Here is a 16,267-nt window from a genome sequence, read left to right as displayed (position 1 = left end):
TTATTTTGAATTCCTGAACTCAGGGAGCCATTTCTTGAATAAAAAGAGCTATTTATGTATTCTGAATATTCATCATTTGTCTAAAGTCTATATCTGATATTTTCTGCCAGCATTTTGGTTTTACTTTAATTTGTGACTTTTTTTAGCAACTTTATTTGTGTATAGTATAAAATAAGAATGTAATGTTTTTTTAGAATTGAGTAATTTGACATATTAACTGACAAAATTACATTCTTCCAACTTCAGAATTAACTTGGTGATATGATTGATACTATTTGTTGTTTTTATAAGTGAGTAGCAAAACTGTTACTGTAATAGCAACAAACTGCAAAGACCATGCTGCTACTCATATTTGAGGCATTAGGAAGGCATCAGACTGTGCTCATCTATGTGGATTTGAGATAGAAATAACCCATTTGATCTGTAGCATGAGGACTCGCTTGTGTTGCTCAGTAAATTAAAGCTCACTTCCAGAAGATACAGGAGCCACGATGAGAATGTGACAAACTCTCAGAGGTATAGCCAGCATGCCATATTATGGACCACAGAATACACAACTACTCATGTTCCATTCTTGTAACGCGTTCTTGTGCTTTTTTTTTTTTTTTAGCACCTTTTGGGAATCATAGTCCTCTCAGGGAGGCTTTACCTTAGTAATACGTCCAAGGTTAGCGGACACAAGCTTTAAGGAAATGCAATTTGGAATACAACCATAGGTGGTCTTTTTAAAAAAATTTTTTTTTAATTTTTAAAAAAGGCTATTTATTTATTTATTTATACATACAAGAACTGGGGTACAGGCCAGAGAGCGCAGGAGGGTGAGAGAATTCACCAGAGACAGAACGGGGAGTAGAACAGGCAGAGCGGGGAGTAGAACAGGCAGAACAATGGAAAACACTGCTGAGGGGAGCAGTGGGCGAGACAGGAGAGGTCTGCTGTGGCATGTGGGTTTCTCCCTGGCCAGCCGGGAATCGACCCCACACTGCAGAGGCTGCGGACAGCTTCACGGCGCTGCTCTCAACCCGCTGCGCCACTGGGGAGGCCCAATCTTTTTTTTTTTTTTTTTTTTTTAAAGGACTTTTTATTTATTTAGGCTAGAGGTGCGGGCAGTGAGAGGAGGATTCACCAGAGAGAGTAGGGAGAAGAACAGGCAGATATACTGAAATACACTGCTGAGGGGAACAACAGGCAAGACAGGAGAGGTCTGCTGCGCCATATAGGTTATCTTCTTGGCAGGGATCAAATTCATGCCGCTGTGGCTGGCAATAGCTTCATAGCACTGAAACTTTAACCCCTGTACCACCAGGGAGGTCCCATAGGTGGTATTTTTAATGACTGATTTGCTTTTTGTTTTTTTACCCTGAATGGTTTTCTCCCCATTTATCAAGATACTTGTTTTCCTTCACAATACAGCAAATGGAAAGGTGACAACAGCAGCGTCAGTTCTCTGTGTATCAGCCCAGATGGAAAAATGTTGCTTTCAGCTGGTCGAACAATCAAACTATGGGTTTTGGAGACCAAAGAAATCTACAGAGTGAGTGAATCAAATTGGTTGTAAGCATAATAGTCATGTATAGTAAGTATGGAAAAAGGTAGAAGTCAGAGCTGTAGACTATTTTATGAAAACAGATTCTTCATTTTCAAGTGTATCAAATAGTCAAATAGTACAATTAATGGATAAAAGTTAACTTCCCAAACTTTTTATATGTATCAGATCAGTAAATGGATTGTTAAGTAATGAAAATAATGTTAAATAAGTAGATATATTAATTTCACATGTTTTAATTGGAAAAATGAATTGAACAAATGCATGGAATTTGAATTAATCTCTACAGTAGGCAGTTGTTATGATGATTTTGATTTCTAGATTGCTTCCAGCATTTGGTACACTTGCAGTATTTAAATGGAAATTTAGAATTGCATATTGAGTGTGCAAGGGGTTACTGAACTTTTGGTGCTGTGATGATGCCTTAAAATTGTGGTTTCGACTCACTGAGAGTAAAATGAAGACCTACAATTCCTTGGCTGTGTCTGAGCACCGAAGTGCCCCTTTAAAAATGGAGAAATTAAAGTGAATCTTGAGCTAAAAAAAAAATCTAAGAAATAAACATTGTGGGATAGATTCATGGGAGTTAGAAGGACATCTAAATTTTTGGAGGGAGTTTTTAAGAAATGGCTCAAATAACTTCAATTGCATAGACTTAGATTTAACTGTTACTCCTGATTCAGATATGTATCATATATGATACATGGAATTTTAATTTTTATTACTGTTTTGTATCCATTCTCTTCTAAATGAGATATAATTTTTTCTAGCACTTCACAGGACATGCAACTCCAGTTTCATCACTTATGTTCACTACTATTAGACCTCCTAATGAGAGCCAACCCTTTGATGGAATTACAGGTCTTTATTTCTTATCTGGAGCAGTACACGACCGGTTACTTAATGTTTGGTATGTAATCTGGTTTTGAATTTGGGAGGTAATTTTGCTTTGAAAGAACTGGTCGCAGTTATGTGGTGGTTAATAATAAATGATGAGTATGAGACTTGCTTTACCGTGTTAATGTTAGAATTTACGTTAACTTGTAATAAAGAATTGTGTTTTCCTAAAAACAATTCCTTAGGAGAAAAATTTAAAAGCATTGTATAATAGAAGGTTCTCCATGCTTGTTTAGAGGTGGAGTCAACTGAGCATTTTTGCAATTGGGCAGTTTCAAAATAACTTTTCCCTAAAACTTAAAAAGAAAAATAAAAGCTTTGATTTTGTTGAAATGGGTGACCTCACTGGGTTAGTGCAGTAATGTCTATTTAGTGCTGGATTATTGAGGACATGAAATTCCTTGACTATGTCTGACCGTTCCCAACTTTTTTGCAGTAATTGCTGTTATTAATTCCTTTGAAACTACTTTTAAAAGCAAAAATAATTTGACATTAAAGGACCATCAAAAAGTTTTTAAATTTAAGAAATATAAGGGATTTCTTGCTTTCCATTTGATGTTGAATTTAACTTTTTTAACTTGCTGTTCATGGACAAATAAGTAGAGATTTAAAAACAAAAGTTGTTTCCTATTCAAATAATCAGTTGAGTCTGCTCTCTTGACCAGATAAAAGTTATTATAATTTATAACAAATACCACTGATGGAAAGAGTCATCAATCAAATATGTAATCCTTAAAGTAATTGTGTCAGGAGAAAGCTTATGAGGCCAAATGTGAACCTTTGTTCACCTTTAAAACCATTCATCGAGTGATTGTTCTGATTATGTCTCAGTCAAACTGAGTTGATTTTCTATTCTGTGTTTGGTATGAGGAGCACCTACTAGGATAATTTCTGTTAGTTTTAGAGTTTTTAACACTTACATAATAAATTAGTATTGCTGAAAACTTAAAATGTCAACTGTAAATGCTTCATCTCTTTAACTTCCTAGACAAAGGGTTCTCTAGCTACAAAATTCTACCTGTAACAGACAAATTGATTTCTGTTGTTTTAAAATCTTGAAAATGGTATGTTTATGCCTGGAACTTCCTAATAACAGAAGAGTAAATTTAAAAAACAAATGAAAAATCCACATTGAAAAAGTGCCTGAAAAGACCATTTTTATGAAACTCCAAAAACTTTTGTGTTTTGGTAGGTAGAGCAACTCCTAAGGTTCCCTCATGGTTACCTTTCAATGACACATTCTGCTTAGGAAGTAACATTTAAAGACTTACTGCCACTGAATGAAGATTAAAAAAATAACCCTTTTCTATTACTCTAAGGAGCTAGTACTTCTTTTGATGGGCTGAGGTAGCAGTTTCTTGTGTGTATAGTCATCTGATGGCAGTGATTTTGAATGATTTCATGTTAGAATGGATCTTCAATTTATTAAGAATTTATTATATATGAGAGCATTTAGAGTTTATCAGATCATCTCTTGTTTCTACATGAAAAATATTGAAAGGCTTTTAATGGTAAATATATAGTTTTACTAGTTGATTAAAAGGAAGCTGAGTTTAAATGATATTTGTAAATCATGTTTGAACTCTTCATATTATTTGTGCCTAGGTTTTTTTAATAATCACTTTGTTGAGGAATAATTGACGTAAACTACACATATTTAGGGCATGTAATAACTTCTTGGGTTTACACACACATACACACACACACGGCCTCATGAAATCATGGCCATTGTCCCATGTGCATTGCTTTTAAGAATTTCCTCATATCCCTTTGTAAGCCCCCACCCCACCCCAGTCTCCGGACTTGTTGACATGTTTGGGACATTATAATTGTTTTGGACATTTGTATACAAGTGTTTTGTGGACATACCTAGATGATAGGATAGTTGTATGTATTTACTTTTTAAAGAAATTGCTGAGTGCTTTTAAAGTGGTTATATCATTTTATATTCCTGCCAGCTGTGATAGAGTTCTAATGTCTTCATATCCTCACTGACATTTGATAAGATCATTTAATTTTTGCCATTCTAATACTTGTGTAGTGATATCTCATTGTGGTTTGAATTTGTATTTCCCTAATGGTTATTGATTTTGAGAATCTTTCATGTGCTTATTTGCTATATGGATATGTTCTCTGCTGAAATGTCTGTTCAGATATTTTGGGCTATTTTTTTATTGGGGTTTATTCTGAATATTAATCCTTTATCATATTGCTTTGATAATATTTTTCAGTCTGTGGGGGGGTGTGTGTGTGTGTAAAAACAACGGTATAGGCAAGAGGTGGGGGTGGTGTGAGGGCTGGTGAGAGGATTTACCAGAGACAGAGCAGGGAGCAGAACAGGCGGAGCTACTGAAATACACTGCTGAGGGGAGCAGCAGGCGAGACAGGAGAGGTCTGCTGAGTCATGTGGGTTAGCTCCCTGCATGGGGATCGAACTCAGGCCATAGTGACTGGCAATAGCCTGGTAGTGCTGAGACTTAACCCCTAGGCCACCAGGGAGGACTCTGTGGCTTATATATATATTTTTTTAAGATTTATTTATGCATACAAGAGTTGGGATACAGGCCAGAGGTGTTGGGGGTTGAGAAAATTCACCAGAGACAGAGTGGGGAGCAGAACAGGCAGACTGACCGAAGTACACTGCTGAGAGGAGCAGTGGGGTGAATCAGGAGAGGTCTGCTGCACCATGTGGGTTGCCCTAGGCAACACTTCTGTGTTTTGGGACCATTTTAAACAGTGAAATTACTGACAAAAAGCAAACAAAAATGTGGCACTAAGTAGATGGCAAAAAAAGTATTTGTAGTATGAAAGCTAAAATAAGAGGGCAGAACTTAGATTTGCTTATAATCTTGTGTTTGTGTCAGGCAACTCTTTTTCTGGGCATGCCTGTTAAAGACCATGAAAGAGCCACAAATACTAACTTTGGAGGCTACAAATAAACTTTAGCCAGCAGGTGACTTCTCAAAGAATCAATGAATACTGAGGATAATTTGCATATTATGAGTGTTTCTGGACAGTAGATTTTCTTGGTATTGCTATGATGTTATTCTCAAGTTAATCTATAGCTTAAATCCAAACCCAGTCAAAATCCCAATAGACTTTATTTTAGAAATGGACAATCTGATTTTAAGATTCAAATGAAAGTACGTAAGACAGAATAGCCAATGCAACTTTGAAAAAGAAGAGAAAGTTGGAGGCTAAACATTGATTTCAGTACCTCCTGTTGGCCTACAGCAACGAAGACAGTGTGGTGTTAGCATGGAGGCAGACAAATAGATGGGTGAGAAGAATAGAGAATGTTACTCATTGTTTCGGTCTCCACAGTGCATTAGTGCTTTCTCTTTTTCCACACAGCCATGTTTCATGATGACAGCCATGTTTTATCCCTTATCTTGGTCTTTTGTCACCTTACTTTCAAAAGATGAAAATGTTGTGTGGGTATCCAATGCTATAACTCTTTCTGACTCTTTAAGTGTTTGCCCTTTTTTTAAAAAAGAAAAATCTTTTATTACCTAATTATTGTTTTATTATCTAGGCAGGTCCGGTCAGAAAACAAGGAAAAGAATGCAGTGATGTCATTTACAGTTACAGATGAGCCTGTCTATATTGATCTGACGTTGTCTGAAAACAAAGAGGAGGTAAATGGCTTGAATTTTGAAATTTGTTTTGAATTTTCACAGGCATCATCTTTATTTATTTATTTATTGAAAAGTTTATTTATTTATGCATAGGGCAGAGGTGCAGGGGGTGAGAGGATTCACCAGAGACAGAGTGGGGAGCGGAACAGGCGGATTGACTGAGACAGGAGAGGTCTGTTATTTCATGTGGATTAGCTCCCTCGCAAGGGATGTTATTTCATGTGGATTAGCTCCCTCGCAAGGGATCGAATTCTGCTGCAGTGTCTGCTGATAACTAATTAGTGCTGAGACTTAACCCCTTGCACCACATATGCCCCATAGGCATCATTTTTAAATCAGGGTTTTTTTTTTTTAATTTATTTTTTATTTTATTTTTTTTTAAGATTTATTTAATTTATACAAGCACTGGGTATAGTCAGAAGCATGGGAGGGTGAGAGAACTCACCAGAGCCATAAATTTATATAAATATAAATTTATATTTATATATATATATAAATGTCTTAAACTCTTTGAAGTAACCATTAAATTTGAGTGATGTGCTCTTACGAGGGGTGGTCACTTTGCTCGTCTAACTTCAGACTGCATCTCTGCATCTCCTTGACCGTTATCTTCCTTGTCTAAATTTTTATTTGAAAGCTTGACAGCAACAATAAGAATCGTTACTATGATAACAGTAATTATATTTTAGAAGCAAGAATTGTGCATTCTTGTTGTTCTATTTCTCTGGCTAAGGGAGGGGAGAGGTGAGGAGAGTTGAATTTTCTTTTTTCTTTTTTTTTTTAAGATTGATTGATTTATACAAGCACTGGGTACAGTCAGAAGCATGGGAGGTTGAGAGAATTCACCAGAGCCAGAGCAGGGAGCAGAACAGACAGACTGATGAAGTACACTGCTGAGGGGAGCAGCAGGTGTGGCGGGAGAGGTCTGCGCGCCATGTGGGACCCTCGCCGCTGGCCGGGGATCAAACCGGCGCTGCAGAGGCTTCAGGCAGCTTCGCAGTCCAGTGCTCAACCGCTGTGCCACTGGGGAGGCCCAGAGAATTGAATTTTCATAAGTAAAATTTCATAAGTATGAATTTCATTAAAACCAAAACAGCAACCAAGTAATTCTCAAATGTGTAGGCTGAAGTACCAAACCCAGTAGAGTAATCAGACATTTTTCTTTTAGCCTGTCAAGTTAGCTGTTGTTTGCAGAGATGGTCAAGTTCATCTTTTTGAACACATATTAAATGGGTAAGTTTTTGAAGTCAAAAATGTATTTTTTTCCTTCCCTAGGTTGTTATTTTTTCATATTCCCACCATCATATACTTTGCATTATATTTCTTTTCAGTTACCTTGTCTTGAAAGCATTCTTAATTCTTTATGTGTTTGGGTACTCAAGAACTGAAGTTTTTAGAATCTTGTGGATTGGATAGGAGAGTGACTTTTTGTCATGTATGCTTAGTAAATGTTGGTAATTCTAATGATACATTTTAAAAGAAAGTGGTTCACTTGGAGATATTTGTTTTGGAACTTTGGTGAAGGCTTAAATTTTGTCTTTGGTATTGCTTCTCCTTGCCACATACATTGGATCAGTGAAGAATCGCAGTGCTGGTGTTTAGGTGGACAAAAGGGGAGCATTGCTGGGAGGACATACAGAAGTGGATTTTATTTATTTTTAAAAGATTTATTTATTTATGCATACAAGAGCTGGGATACAGGCCAGAGTTGTGGGGGGTGGGGTGAGAAGATTCATCAGAGACAGAGTGGGGAGCAGAACAGGCAGATCTACTGAAATACACTGCTGAGGGGAGCAGCGGGCGAGACAGGAGAGGTCTGCTGCACCATGTGGGTAGCTCCCTGGCCGACTGGGAGGCTGCAGATAGCTTCACAGTGTTGTTCTTAACCCCTTGTGCCATCAGGGAGGCTGACAATTGATTTTAAAACTCAAGTCTCCACTGAATTCTGCTCTCTGGAGCGGGTAACATTTTGGTGTATAACACTTGAGACCTGTATTTACCTAGTTACATGAATCCATGGAATATATGATTGTAGGCCCAGGCATTGTGGGCCATCATGAGGACTTGGGTATTTATCCTTTGGGATAATAGTAAGCCATTGAAGAATTTTAAGCAGATAAATGATAGGTTTAACCTGAGTTTTCTGTCATTTTGTCTGATGTGTTGAGAATACTCTATAGAGGCATAAAAACCAAAACAGAGGCCAAATAGAGATGCTTGTAGAGTTACCATACTGTGAATGACTGAGATATGGTGAAGGACAGGATTGGAGGAAGTGTGCAGGTTAAGGGACTGAGAGGCCAAAGTATCAAAAAGTATTCCTGCTGGACAAACACCAAAGAAAGGTGTTCCTAAGGGCTGGTGCTGTACAGAATGACAGTGAGCCAATAAATTTCAAGAAATGTGGGGAAGTGACCCATTGATATTTAGATGATGTCAGGAAGGGGGAGTTAGCTGATTATATGATGACAGTTTCACGAGTTTCAGAGGTGAAAGAGGGAGGGACTAGACTGTTTTGGTGTGTCAGGAGAGAACAAGGAGTTCTCTTAGATCATGTCCAAGGCCCTTGGCACAAAGGGTGTTGGAGAGAAAACAGCTATAACAGGAAGACTACAGGGATGAGCCATTGTAGAGCAGGAAAGTGAAGAGAATCCTTCTAGAAGAAATGGAGGATATAATTTTGCTGATAATTTTGTTTCTGGAACTACATTGCAGAGGTCAAGGTGAGGCTTTCTAGGTTAGGAGTGATTGGAGATGGGGCTGGTCAGATAAGGCATGTACAGAACCATTTGGGGCTGAAGTTTGGGGTAGTGAGAATGCATTTGGGAGCTTGGGCTTCTTGGGGGTGGAATTGACAATGTGGGATGGGAGGGCAGATAGTTCTTAAGGCAGTTTGGTGGTGAAATCATGAATGTTGGCAGGGTGGGGATAGATGAAGTCTTGACAAGTGTCCTCGGCACCCTGGGCCCTCCATATGGTAGTGTTGGAGGGCTGACGAAGGTCACATTTCATGACTTGGTGTCAGCTTCGAAGAATTAGCATGAGTTGTTTCAAATTTTCTAATCTTTAAGTTTTTCATTTCTAGATACTGTAAAAAGCCTTTGACTTCAAATTGCACCATTCAGATAGCAACACCTGGGAAAGGCAAGAAATCAACACCAAAGCCCATCCCGATTCTGGCAGCTGGGTTTTGCTCAGACAAAATGTCATTGTTGCTTGTATATGGCAATTGGTTTCAGCCTACCATTGAACGAATAGTAAGTAGATGTTATTTTAAATGATATATTCTTCTGTTTATTGGAACACATAAGAAGAAAACAATATATTTTTTCTAAACTGAAGAATTTTTCAATGAGTAGTTTATTTCAATTTGTGAGAACGATAATTTTACTTAACCCAATATATTCAAAGTATTATTTTAACATAGAAAGCATTATTTTGGTAGTGTGTCTTTGAAATCTGGTGTATACAGGTGTACCTTGGAGAAATTTCAGTTTCAGACCACTACAATAAAACTAGTCATGTGAATTTTTTGATTTCCTGTAAAAGTTATATTTACACTATAGTGTATAGTGTTGTGTATTCACTGTGCCAATAACATTATGTCTAAAAAACAAACAAACCATGTTACAGACCTAAATTAAATGTGACACAGAGACATGGAGTACAGATTATTTTTTATAAGGATTGATTGATGTGCTTTCTTTAAAATCTGTCCCATTTAAAAAAGATGTGTTGAACTTTTAAAACTATAAATGTGAAACATTTGAGCAGTATGTAACTGAAGAAAGTAAACATAAGGCTCAGCATCTTCGGAATTTACCCATTTTCTTCAGCCACCATCAATCTGAGTGGTGATCAGTGTGAGTGGTTTTCTATGGAAGCTTTTGCTACTTTTTGTATTTTTAGAAAAATACACAGACATTTGTTTATCATATTATTTGTATTCCCAGTTGCTTTGTTTGACTCTTTTTTCTCCTCCTATTGTCTTTTAAAATTATATTCCCAGGCTTTAAATTCCAAAGAAACTCATATGTGTTTAGTAAGAGACATTTCAAACTGCTGGGCCCCAAAAGTAGAAACAGCTATAACAAAGGTGAGTGATTCATACATTAGAAGTAAGAAAAGACTTGAATAATTGAATTGTTTTGTAATATTATGTTTAAACTGCTTTCATTTATCTTTTTGTTCTTTATAGCCTCCTCATGAGCTTGTCTTATAAGTTTTGTGGGTTAAGTTTTAAATGTCAAGATTGTAAAACTTAATTTCTTTTTTTTTTTTTATAGAGGCATGCTTTATTTATTTGTTTGCTGGTTTTGTTTCGTTTATACATGCACTGGGTACAGTCAGAAGCGCGGGAGGGTGAGAGAATTCACCAGAGCCAGAGCGGGGAGCAGAGCAGGCAGAAGGACCGAAGTACACTGCTGAGGGGAGCAGCGGGCGGCAGGAGGGGTCTGCGCGCCATGTGGGACCCTCCTCTGGTGGCCGGGGAGCAGCCAGGGATCGAACCGGCGCCGCAGAGGCCGTGGGCAGCTTCGCAACCCAGCGCTCAACCGCTGCGCCACCGGGGAGGCCCAATTTCTTTGTTTTTTGATTTGTGGAATGAATGGGTGTATAGATGACTAGAAACTGACTGCTTTGGATTTAGTTCTTTCCTGCCCTTATGCATGATTATCTGGGCAGGGAAATATGTTTGGTTCATTATCAATTTATCAAATTACTTAAAAAGTCTCAATTCTTAGAGTAGTGTAACTGTTGAGAGAAATGTATTTCAGGTTGAATAAAAACTGATGGGGCTGGAATTTAACACCATACAAAGAGCATTATTGTGTTGCTTATTTTGAATATAACGTGCCATCTACATGCATGTATCACATGTTTGGCAATGATAGTGAGAGACGGGAAGCCAAGACATGCTGTGATGACACCCACGTGGTTTCGCTTCTGGCTGAGTTTCAGAGATGACACCTTTCTCTTGGCTGTCTGAGCATTTCTGGCAAAATATTTGATTGGAGGTGGTCATTAAATATACAGCTTCATTCTTGAACTTTTTAAAATCACTGTCCTTATGGAATTTGTAGATTTTGTTTTTTCTGGTTTTCATTCTCATGTAGCATTGCAAACTTTGAGATATGATCAGATTATTTAAAAACTTGCTAACATTCAATGAAAGTTTATCTTACTCATATTAAGATAGTTTGAGCTTTCCAGTAGAAAAACTTCAAGTTGTTTTCCATTGGGGATACATCTTGTAAGGACTAAGGTGCAATTTACTCTGTCACCCCTCTTCTTTTGCTGTTTAAACATAGGTGAGAACCCCAGTGGTAAATTCTGAAGCAAAAGTTCTGGTGCCCGGCATCCCTGGTCATCGTGCTACTATCAAGTCTGCTCCGCCACGAGCTGAGGAAGTAGAGAGCAAGAGGAAGCTAGGGGGAAATGAGGTAATATAATCACTTTGACCATAATTGAGTTTGAAATTTATGATTACTGGAGAGATTCTGACAAATGTGTTGCATAGAGCCAGTGGTGAAACTTAAGAAATTTACTGTGTGAACTCCTTTTTGTCCCCAGCAGTGTATGTCCCAAAATTCCAAATTATGACCTTTGTAATAAGATTATTTGGCTGCTATTAAAGGAGACTAAACTCTTATTAACTAAGTTTTGGCCACTTGTTAATAGTTGGAAAACGAATAAATTAAGCCAGGACTTGCTGTGATGACTTTCATTGGTTTCGCTTGTTGCTGAGTTCCAATGATGCCTCTTCTCTTGGCTGTCTGAGCAATTCTGGCTGGCTTAGTGAGTGCTGTTTACTCTAAAAAGTTATTATACTTACAAACTTCAGCTTTTCAACTCCCAGAGCCCTCCTTTGGTTATTGTACTTGTCTATGTAGAGTCCTGTGTTATCTCCCATTCACATTAATCATTCTTGTCTAAGTAAACTACAGTTTTAACCATTTTATCATTAGGGAAGGATTGTTTATGTTTCTTTACCTTTTTTAAATGTCTTTATTGGTTCCGGGGTTGGGGACAATATCTAATCTTCAGTAACAAGATGCTTATTTAAAATCAAGGTGCCAACCTTCTACCATTTTTGTTTTTCATAAGATAATGCAAATGGGGGACTTGACCAAAGCATATCTGTTTCCTTTGGTAGTCATAGAACATTCGCATTTTAATTTAGTTGCCAAGGGGCTGGCAGAATATGGACTTGTTTTAATAAGGGAACTGATGGCATCATGTGTATCTACACTTAAATTTTAAATATTTGTTGGGAAAACTTGACTGATTAGCATGTTTCTGGAAAACATCATTTGTAACTGACAAAGAAAAAAAGAAGACATAAGTTGTTTGGGGAACATAGCTGTCTTTATGCTCTTTTGATACTTGTTTCCTTTTGCAGATACAGGGTTGATGGCAAGGAATAATAATATATGGGGAAGCTTCTATGATAATGTCTTTTCTTATACTTTTGTGATCAGATGCCAGATTTTTGCTTTTTTTGAATCTTATAGAGTGAATTTTATGAATTATATTTCATGGCTTCTTGGGCAGATCATGGCTTTTCCCACTAGAATCTAGAAACTTGGATTGCAGATGCTACACCTGTGTCCAGACTTGGTTTTATGGTAATGAACTCTTGGAATGAGAAAGAGCGTGTTTGTATTTGTGTTTTTCCAGGGTTGAGGTGGGGATCAGTCCATGCTTTTTTATCTCCAGAGACATGAGGGCAAGTAGTTTGACCAAACTATGTTAGACATTGTCTGGTTTAACATTAAAAGATTGTTTTTGTTCTGTAGGTTAGCATTGAAGAACGCCTAGGAGCACTGGATATAGAAACAAAAAAAGAAAAGGAAGACCTACCACAGACAAACAGCTTTCCAGTCCTTCTTGCACAGGGTTTAGAAAGCAATGATCTCGACATGCTTAATGTAAGTATTTTGGCAGTTTTTAAATGAATTAAGATGGTAATTTTTCTTAAAAAATGATTGATCTAGCACATTCGCCGAGTGAATAGTCATGTAGCCATTTTGAATTGTGAGTTTCCTCAAATATATATCACTTGGTGGCATAATACAGTAGTCACCAACCTACAAAGAGCGTACTGAATTGCTTTGAACCTGGAATGCATTTTCTCATGGAAATAATGTTATGAATTGTTATGGGTTCTGAGGCTTTAATTACAAAAGCCTAATATAAACATAGTGTAGCTGAATTACAATACTCAGCATTCTAGATCACAATTTATATTTTTTTCTATAGGAAAATGCGTTCCTGAGTTTTTACTCTGGATTCCAGAAACTTATTTCCCCCTGGCCGTGAGAGGGGGAGTGAGGTGAAACCTTGGCAATGGGTAGGAGGTTTGGTGGAAAAATTCAGGCGGGTTGGGGGTTGTGTTGTGAGATATTTAGAGGTAAAAGTACAAAAAACTGTATGTAAAAAAGGAGGCGTTTATGATTTCTGTGCTTGTAAGTTGGTGACTGCTTGTATGACATTATTTAACTCACTTCTCTTAATTTCCAGAATTTGATGTTGTCTAGAGGAACTGAGTGTAAAAAATTGGATTTCAGTACTGCCTAATCAGATGGCAACAGTTTACCTTCGTTAGGTGCAATTCTTACTGATGCTTAGTGATGTGACTTTAGTATATAACATATATCAGTGACACTGATTTCTGATGGTATTTTGAAATATAGATGGTATTTTAAAAATGTAATACAGATACCTGTCATCATTGCCTACTTATCTATGTTTGAACCCTTGTTCAGTGGGTACAAATAAATCAGTTACTATTTTTTTCTTTCTACTTTTATAAGAAACCATTCAAAATATTTTAAAATAGCACAGTGGCCCCCTATCAACCTAATACCCAGTTTAAAAAAAAATCAGCATGACCCAGTCATATCTGCATTTGTTTGATCTATCTTCCCCAAGTTATAGTGAAGCAAATCTCAGATGTAGTGTTTCATCCATAGATGTTTCCCTTTTCAACTCTGATAGCAGCTCCTTTCAGAAACATAATCATAATTTATTGTCACACCTAGAAAAAGTAGTCGTCATTCCTTACAATTATTGCATATCTCAGTAATGTTCACACATCTGAAAACAGGATTCCAGTGAAGTTCATGCAATATTTGGTAGATGTGCCTCTCCAGTGTCTTGCAATTTATTTTTTGGAGAAGCTAGGTTATTTACTTTGTAGATATTCCCATATTCTGGATTTTGCCTCCTCTAAAAAGCCATTTAATTGGGTCATACAGCTCAGTAAGTGGCATGATTTAGCATGTTTCTTTGTCCTTATTTCCTGTACATTGATAGTTGAATCTAGACCCTCGAAGAGATTCAGATTAAAATCTTTTGGTATGGGATTCCCTGGTGGTGCAGGGGTTGGATTCTCAACACTATTGAGTTATTGCGGCATGAGTTTGATTCTCCAGCCAGGGTGCTGACGCACATGGCGCAGCAGACCTCTCCTGTCTCACCCACTCCTTCCCTTCAGCAGTGTATTTCAGTAGCTCTACCTGTTCTGCTACCCATTCTGTCTCTGGTGAATCCTCTCATCCCCCCACACTTCTGGCCTATACCCCAGTTCTTATATGCATAAATAAATAAAATAAATCTTAAAAAAGAATTTTTTGGTAAGAACATGTCAAAGGTAAAGACAGTGTGTGCTTTAATCAGGTGTTGTAGATTTGTTGGGAGGACAAATGAAATGGTGCTTATGAAAGCACTTCTTAAATTACAGAGGATTTACCTGTTTTTTTTATACATGTAACTGCATGTATGGCCTATTTCATTATTTTCACTATTAAAGGGTTTGACTTGATACGTTATATTAAGTAGAAGTAATTGGAAACTAGTTGAATCCTGAAAACTTTGTGTACTGGACAAAATCTGTTCAAGTTGTAGGACATGGAGCAATGGCAACCCCTAAGGTCCTGCTGGTGGAAATGTAAAATTGTCCTGTTACTTTAGAAGACAATTTGGTAGTTAAATTTAAGGACATATCGATACTTAACGTTAAACCTAGCCCTTCTACTCCTGGGTATTTACCAAGAGAATGAAAAATGTGTTCATACAAAGACTTTGATGTGAATGGTCATAACAACTTTATTGCTTTAACCCCAACCTGGAAAGAAGTCATGTCCCCCAACAAATGAATGAATGAACTGATTGTTTATGTAGCCATATTGTCAATTCATCAACAATATGGATGCATCCCAAGCTAATGCTGTGAGAAAAGCTACATAAAAAAGAACATTTATTGCATGATGATTCCATTCATATAAAAATTCCAGAAAATATAGACCAGTATGGGAAGGGGTATGGAAGGAAGGCCCAGAGAGACTTCAGGTGAGAGAATGTTTATTAAAGTCTTTGTGCATAAATGTTTATGTCAAACCAATCAAATAGTACACTAATCTTTTCATCCAACATTTTATTGTTTTTTATATATCTAATATTGTCTTAATATACTAGAATATAAACAGTAACAAAATATTTCTTGGCCTGGAAGTATTTGATTGTCTAGTGAGGGACATAGACTTAACAGGAAAGCTACTCTGTAATGAACATGTGGATCAGCCCAAAGGTGCAAGTGGCCAATTTTGTACATTGAGGCTGAGAGACAGGGAGGGAAAATCTGGAGCAGGTTTATTGCAGAAAGAGTTACCAAATAGCACACTTTAAATGTGCACTACTTATGCCTCTGTTATAATACAGTAAAGTTGTAAAAGAAAAATTCCATCTTCAATACCATCTTTTTGGTAGTTATAGCTGTGATTTATAGGTTTGTTTTTTTAATCTTTTATTTATTTTAAAGATTTATTTTTGTTCATTTATTTATGCAAGCACTGGGTACAGTCAGAAGCGCGGGAGGGTAAGAGAATTCACCAGAGCCAGAGCAGGGAGCAGAGCAGGCAGAAAGACCGAAGTACACTGCTGAGGGGAGCAGCGGGCAGCAGGAGAGGTCTGCACACCATGTGGGACCCTCCTCCGGTGGCCGGGGAGCAGCCGGGGATCGAACCGGCGCTGCAGAGGCTGCGGGCAGCTTCGCAACCCAGCGCTCAACCGCTGAGTCACCGGGGAGGCCCGGTTTGTTTTTTTTTAATAGTCTTAACAGAAGTTAAATAACAACATCTTCTCTGTCATCATCATTTCACTTGCTTTAGGATAGCCTATTTTTATT

At 37.4% G+C, this 16,267-nt stretch overlaps 1 protein-coding gene and 3 non-coding genes across 4 annotated transcripts in view; all 4 read left to right on the top strand.

Annotated features, from left to right (window-relative positions):
• WDR43 (WD repeat domain 43) overlaps positions 1–16,267 on the top strand; it is a 42,452-nt gene that overhangs the window by 15,059 nt on the left and 11,126 nt on the right. The window contains exons 4-11 of the mRNA XM_037528285.2: positions 1,414–1,534; positions 2,317–2,456; positions 5,979–6,081; positions 7,250–7,314; positions 9,167–9,338; positions 10,091–10,177; positions 11,391–11,522; positions 12,879–13,010. Of these exons, the coding sequence (XP_037384182.1) occupies positions 1,414–1,534; positions 2,317–2,456; positions 5,979–6,081; positions 7,250–7,314; positions 9,167–9,338; positions 10,091–10,177; positions 11,391–11,522; positions 12,879–13,010 (952 nt within the window). The remainder of the gene's footprint in view (positions 1–1,413; positions 1,535–2,316; positions 2,457–5,978; positions 6,082–7,249; positions 7,315–9,166; positions 9,339–10,090; positions 10,178–11,390; positions 11,523–12,878; positions 13,011–16,267) is intronic.
• Positions 1,955–2,039, top strand: LOC119260028 (small nucleolar RNA SNORD53/SNORD92). The gene has a single exon (XR_005128668.1). It is a non-coding gene; the product is annotated as a small nucleolar RNA SNORD53/SNORD92 (small nucleolar RNA).
• On the top strand, positions 10,995–11,072 carry LOC119260025 (small nucleolar RNA SNORD53/SNORD92). The gene has a single exon (XR_005128665.1). It is a non-coding gene; the product is annotated as a small nucleolar RNA SNORD53/SNORD92 (small nucleolar RNA).
• Positions 11,789–11,863, top strand: LOC119260026 (small nucleolar RNA SNORD53/SNORD92). The gene has a single exon (XR_005128666.1). It is a non-coding gene; the product is annotated as a small nucleolar RNA SNORD53/SNORD92 (small nucleolar RNA).

Source organism: Talpa occidentalis, unplaced genomic scaffold (genome assembly GCF_014898055.3).
Source record: "Talpa occidentalis isolate TD23 unplaced genomic scaffold, MPIMG_talOcc4v2.1 talOcc4.5, whole genome shotgun sequence".
In the NCBI taxonomy this organism is placed as follows: domain Eukaryota; kingdom Metazoa; phylum Chordata; class Mammalia; order Eulipotyphla; family Talpidae; genus Talpa; species Talpa occidentalis.
Note: the sequence above shows the minus strand (reverse complement) of the source record. Positions and strands in the feature narration are given on the sequence as shown.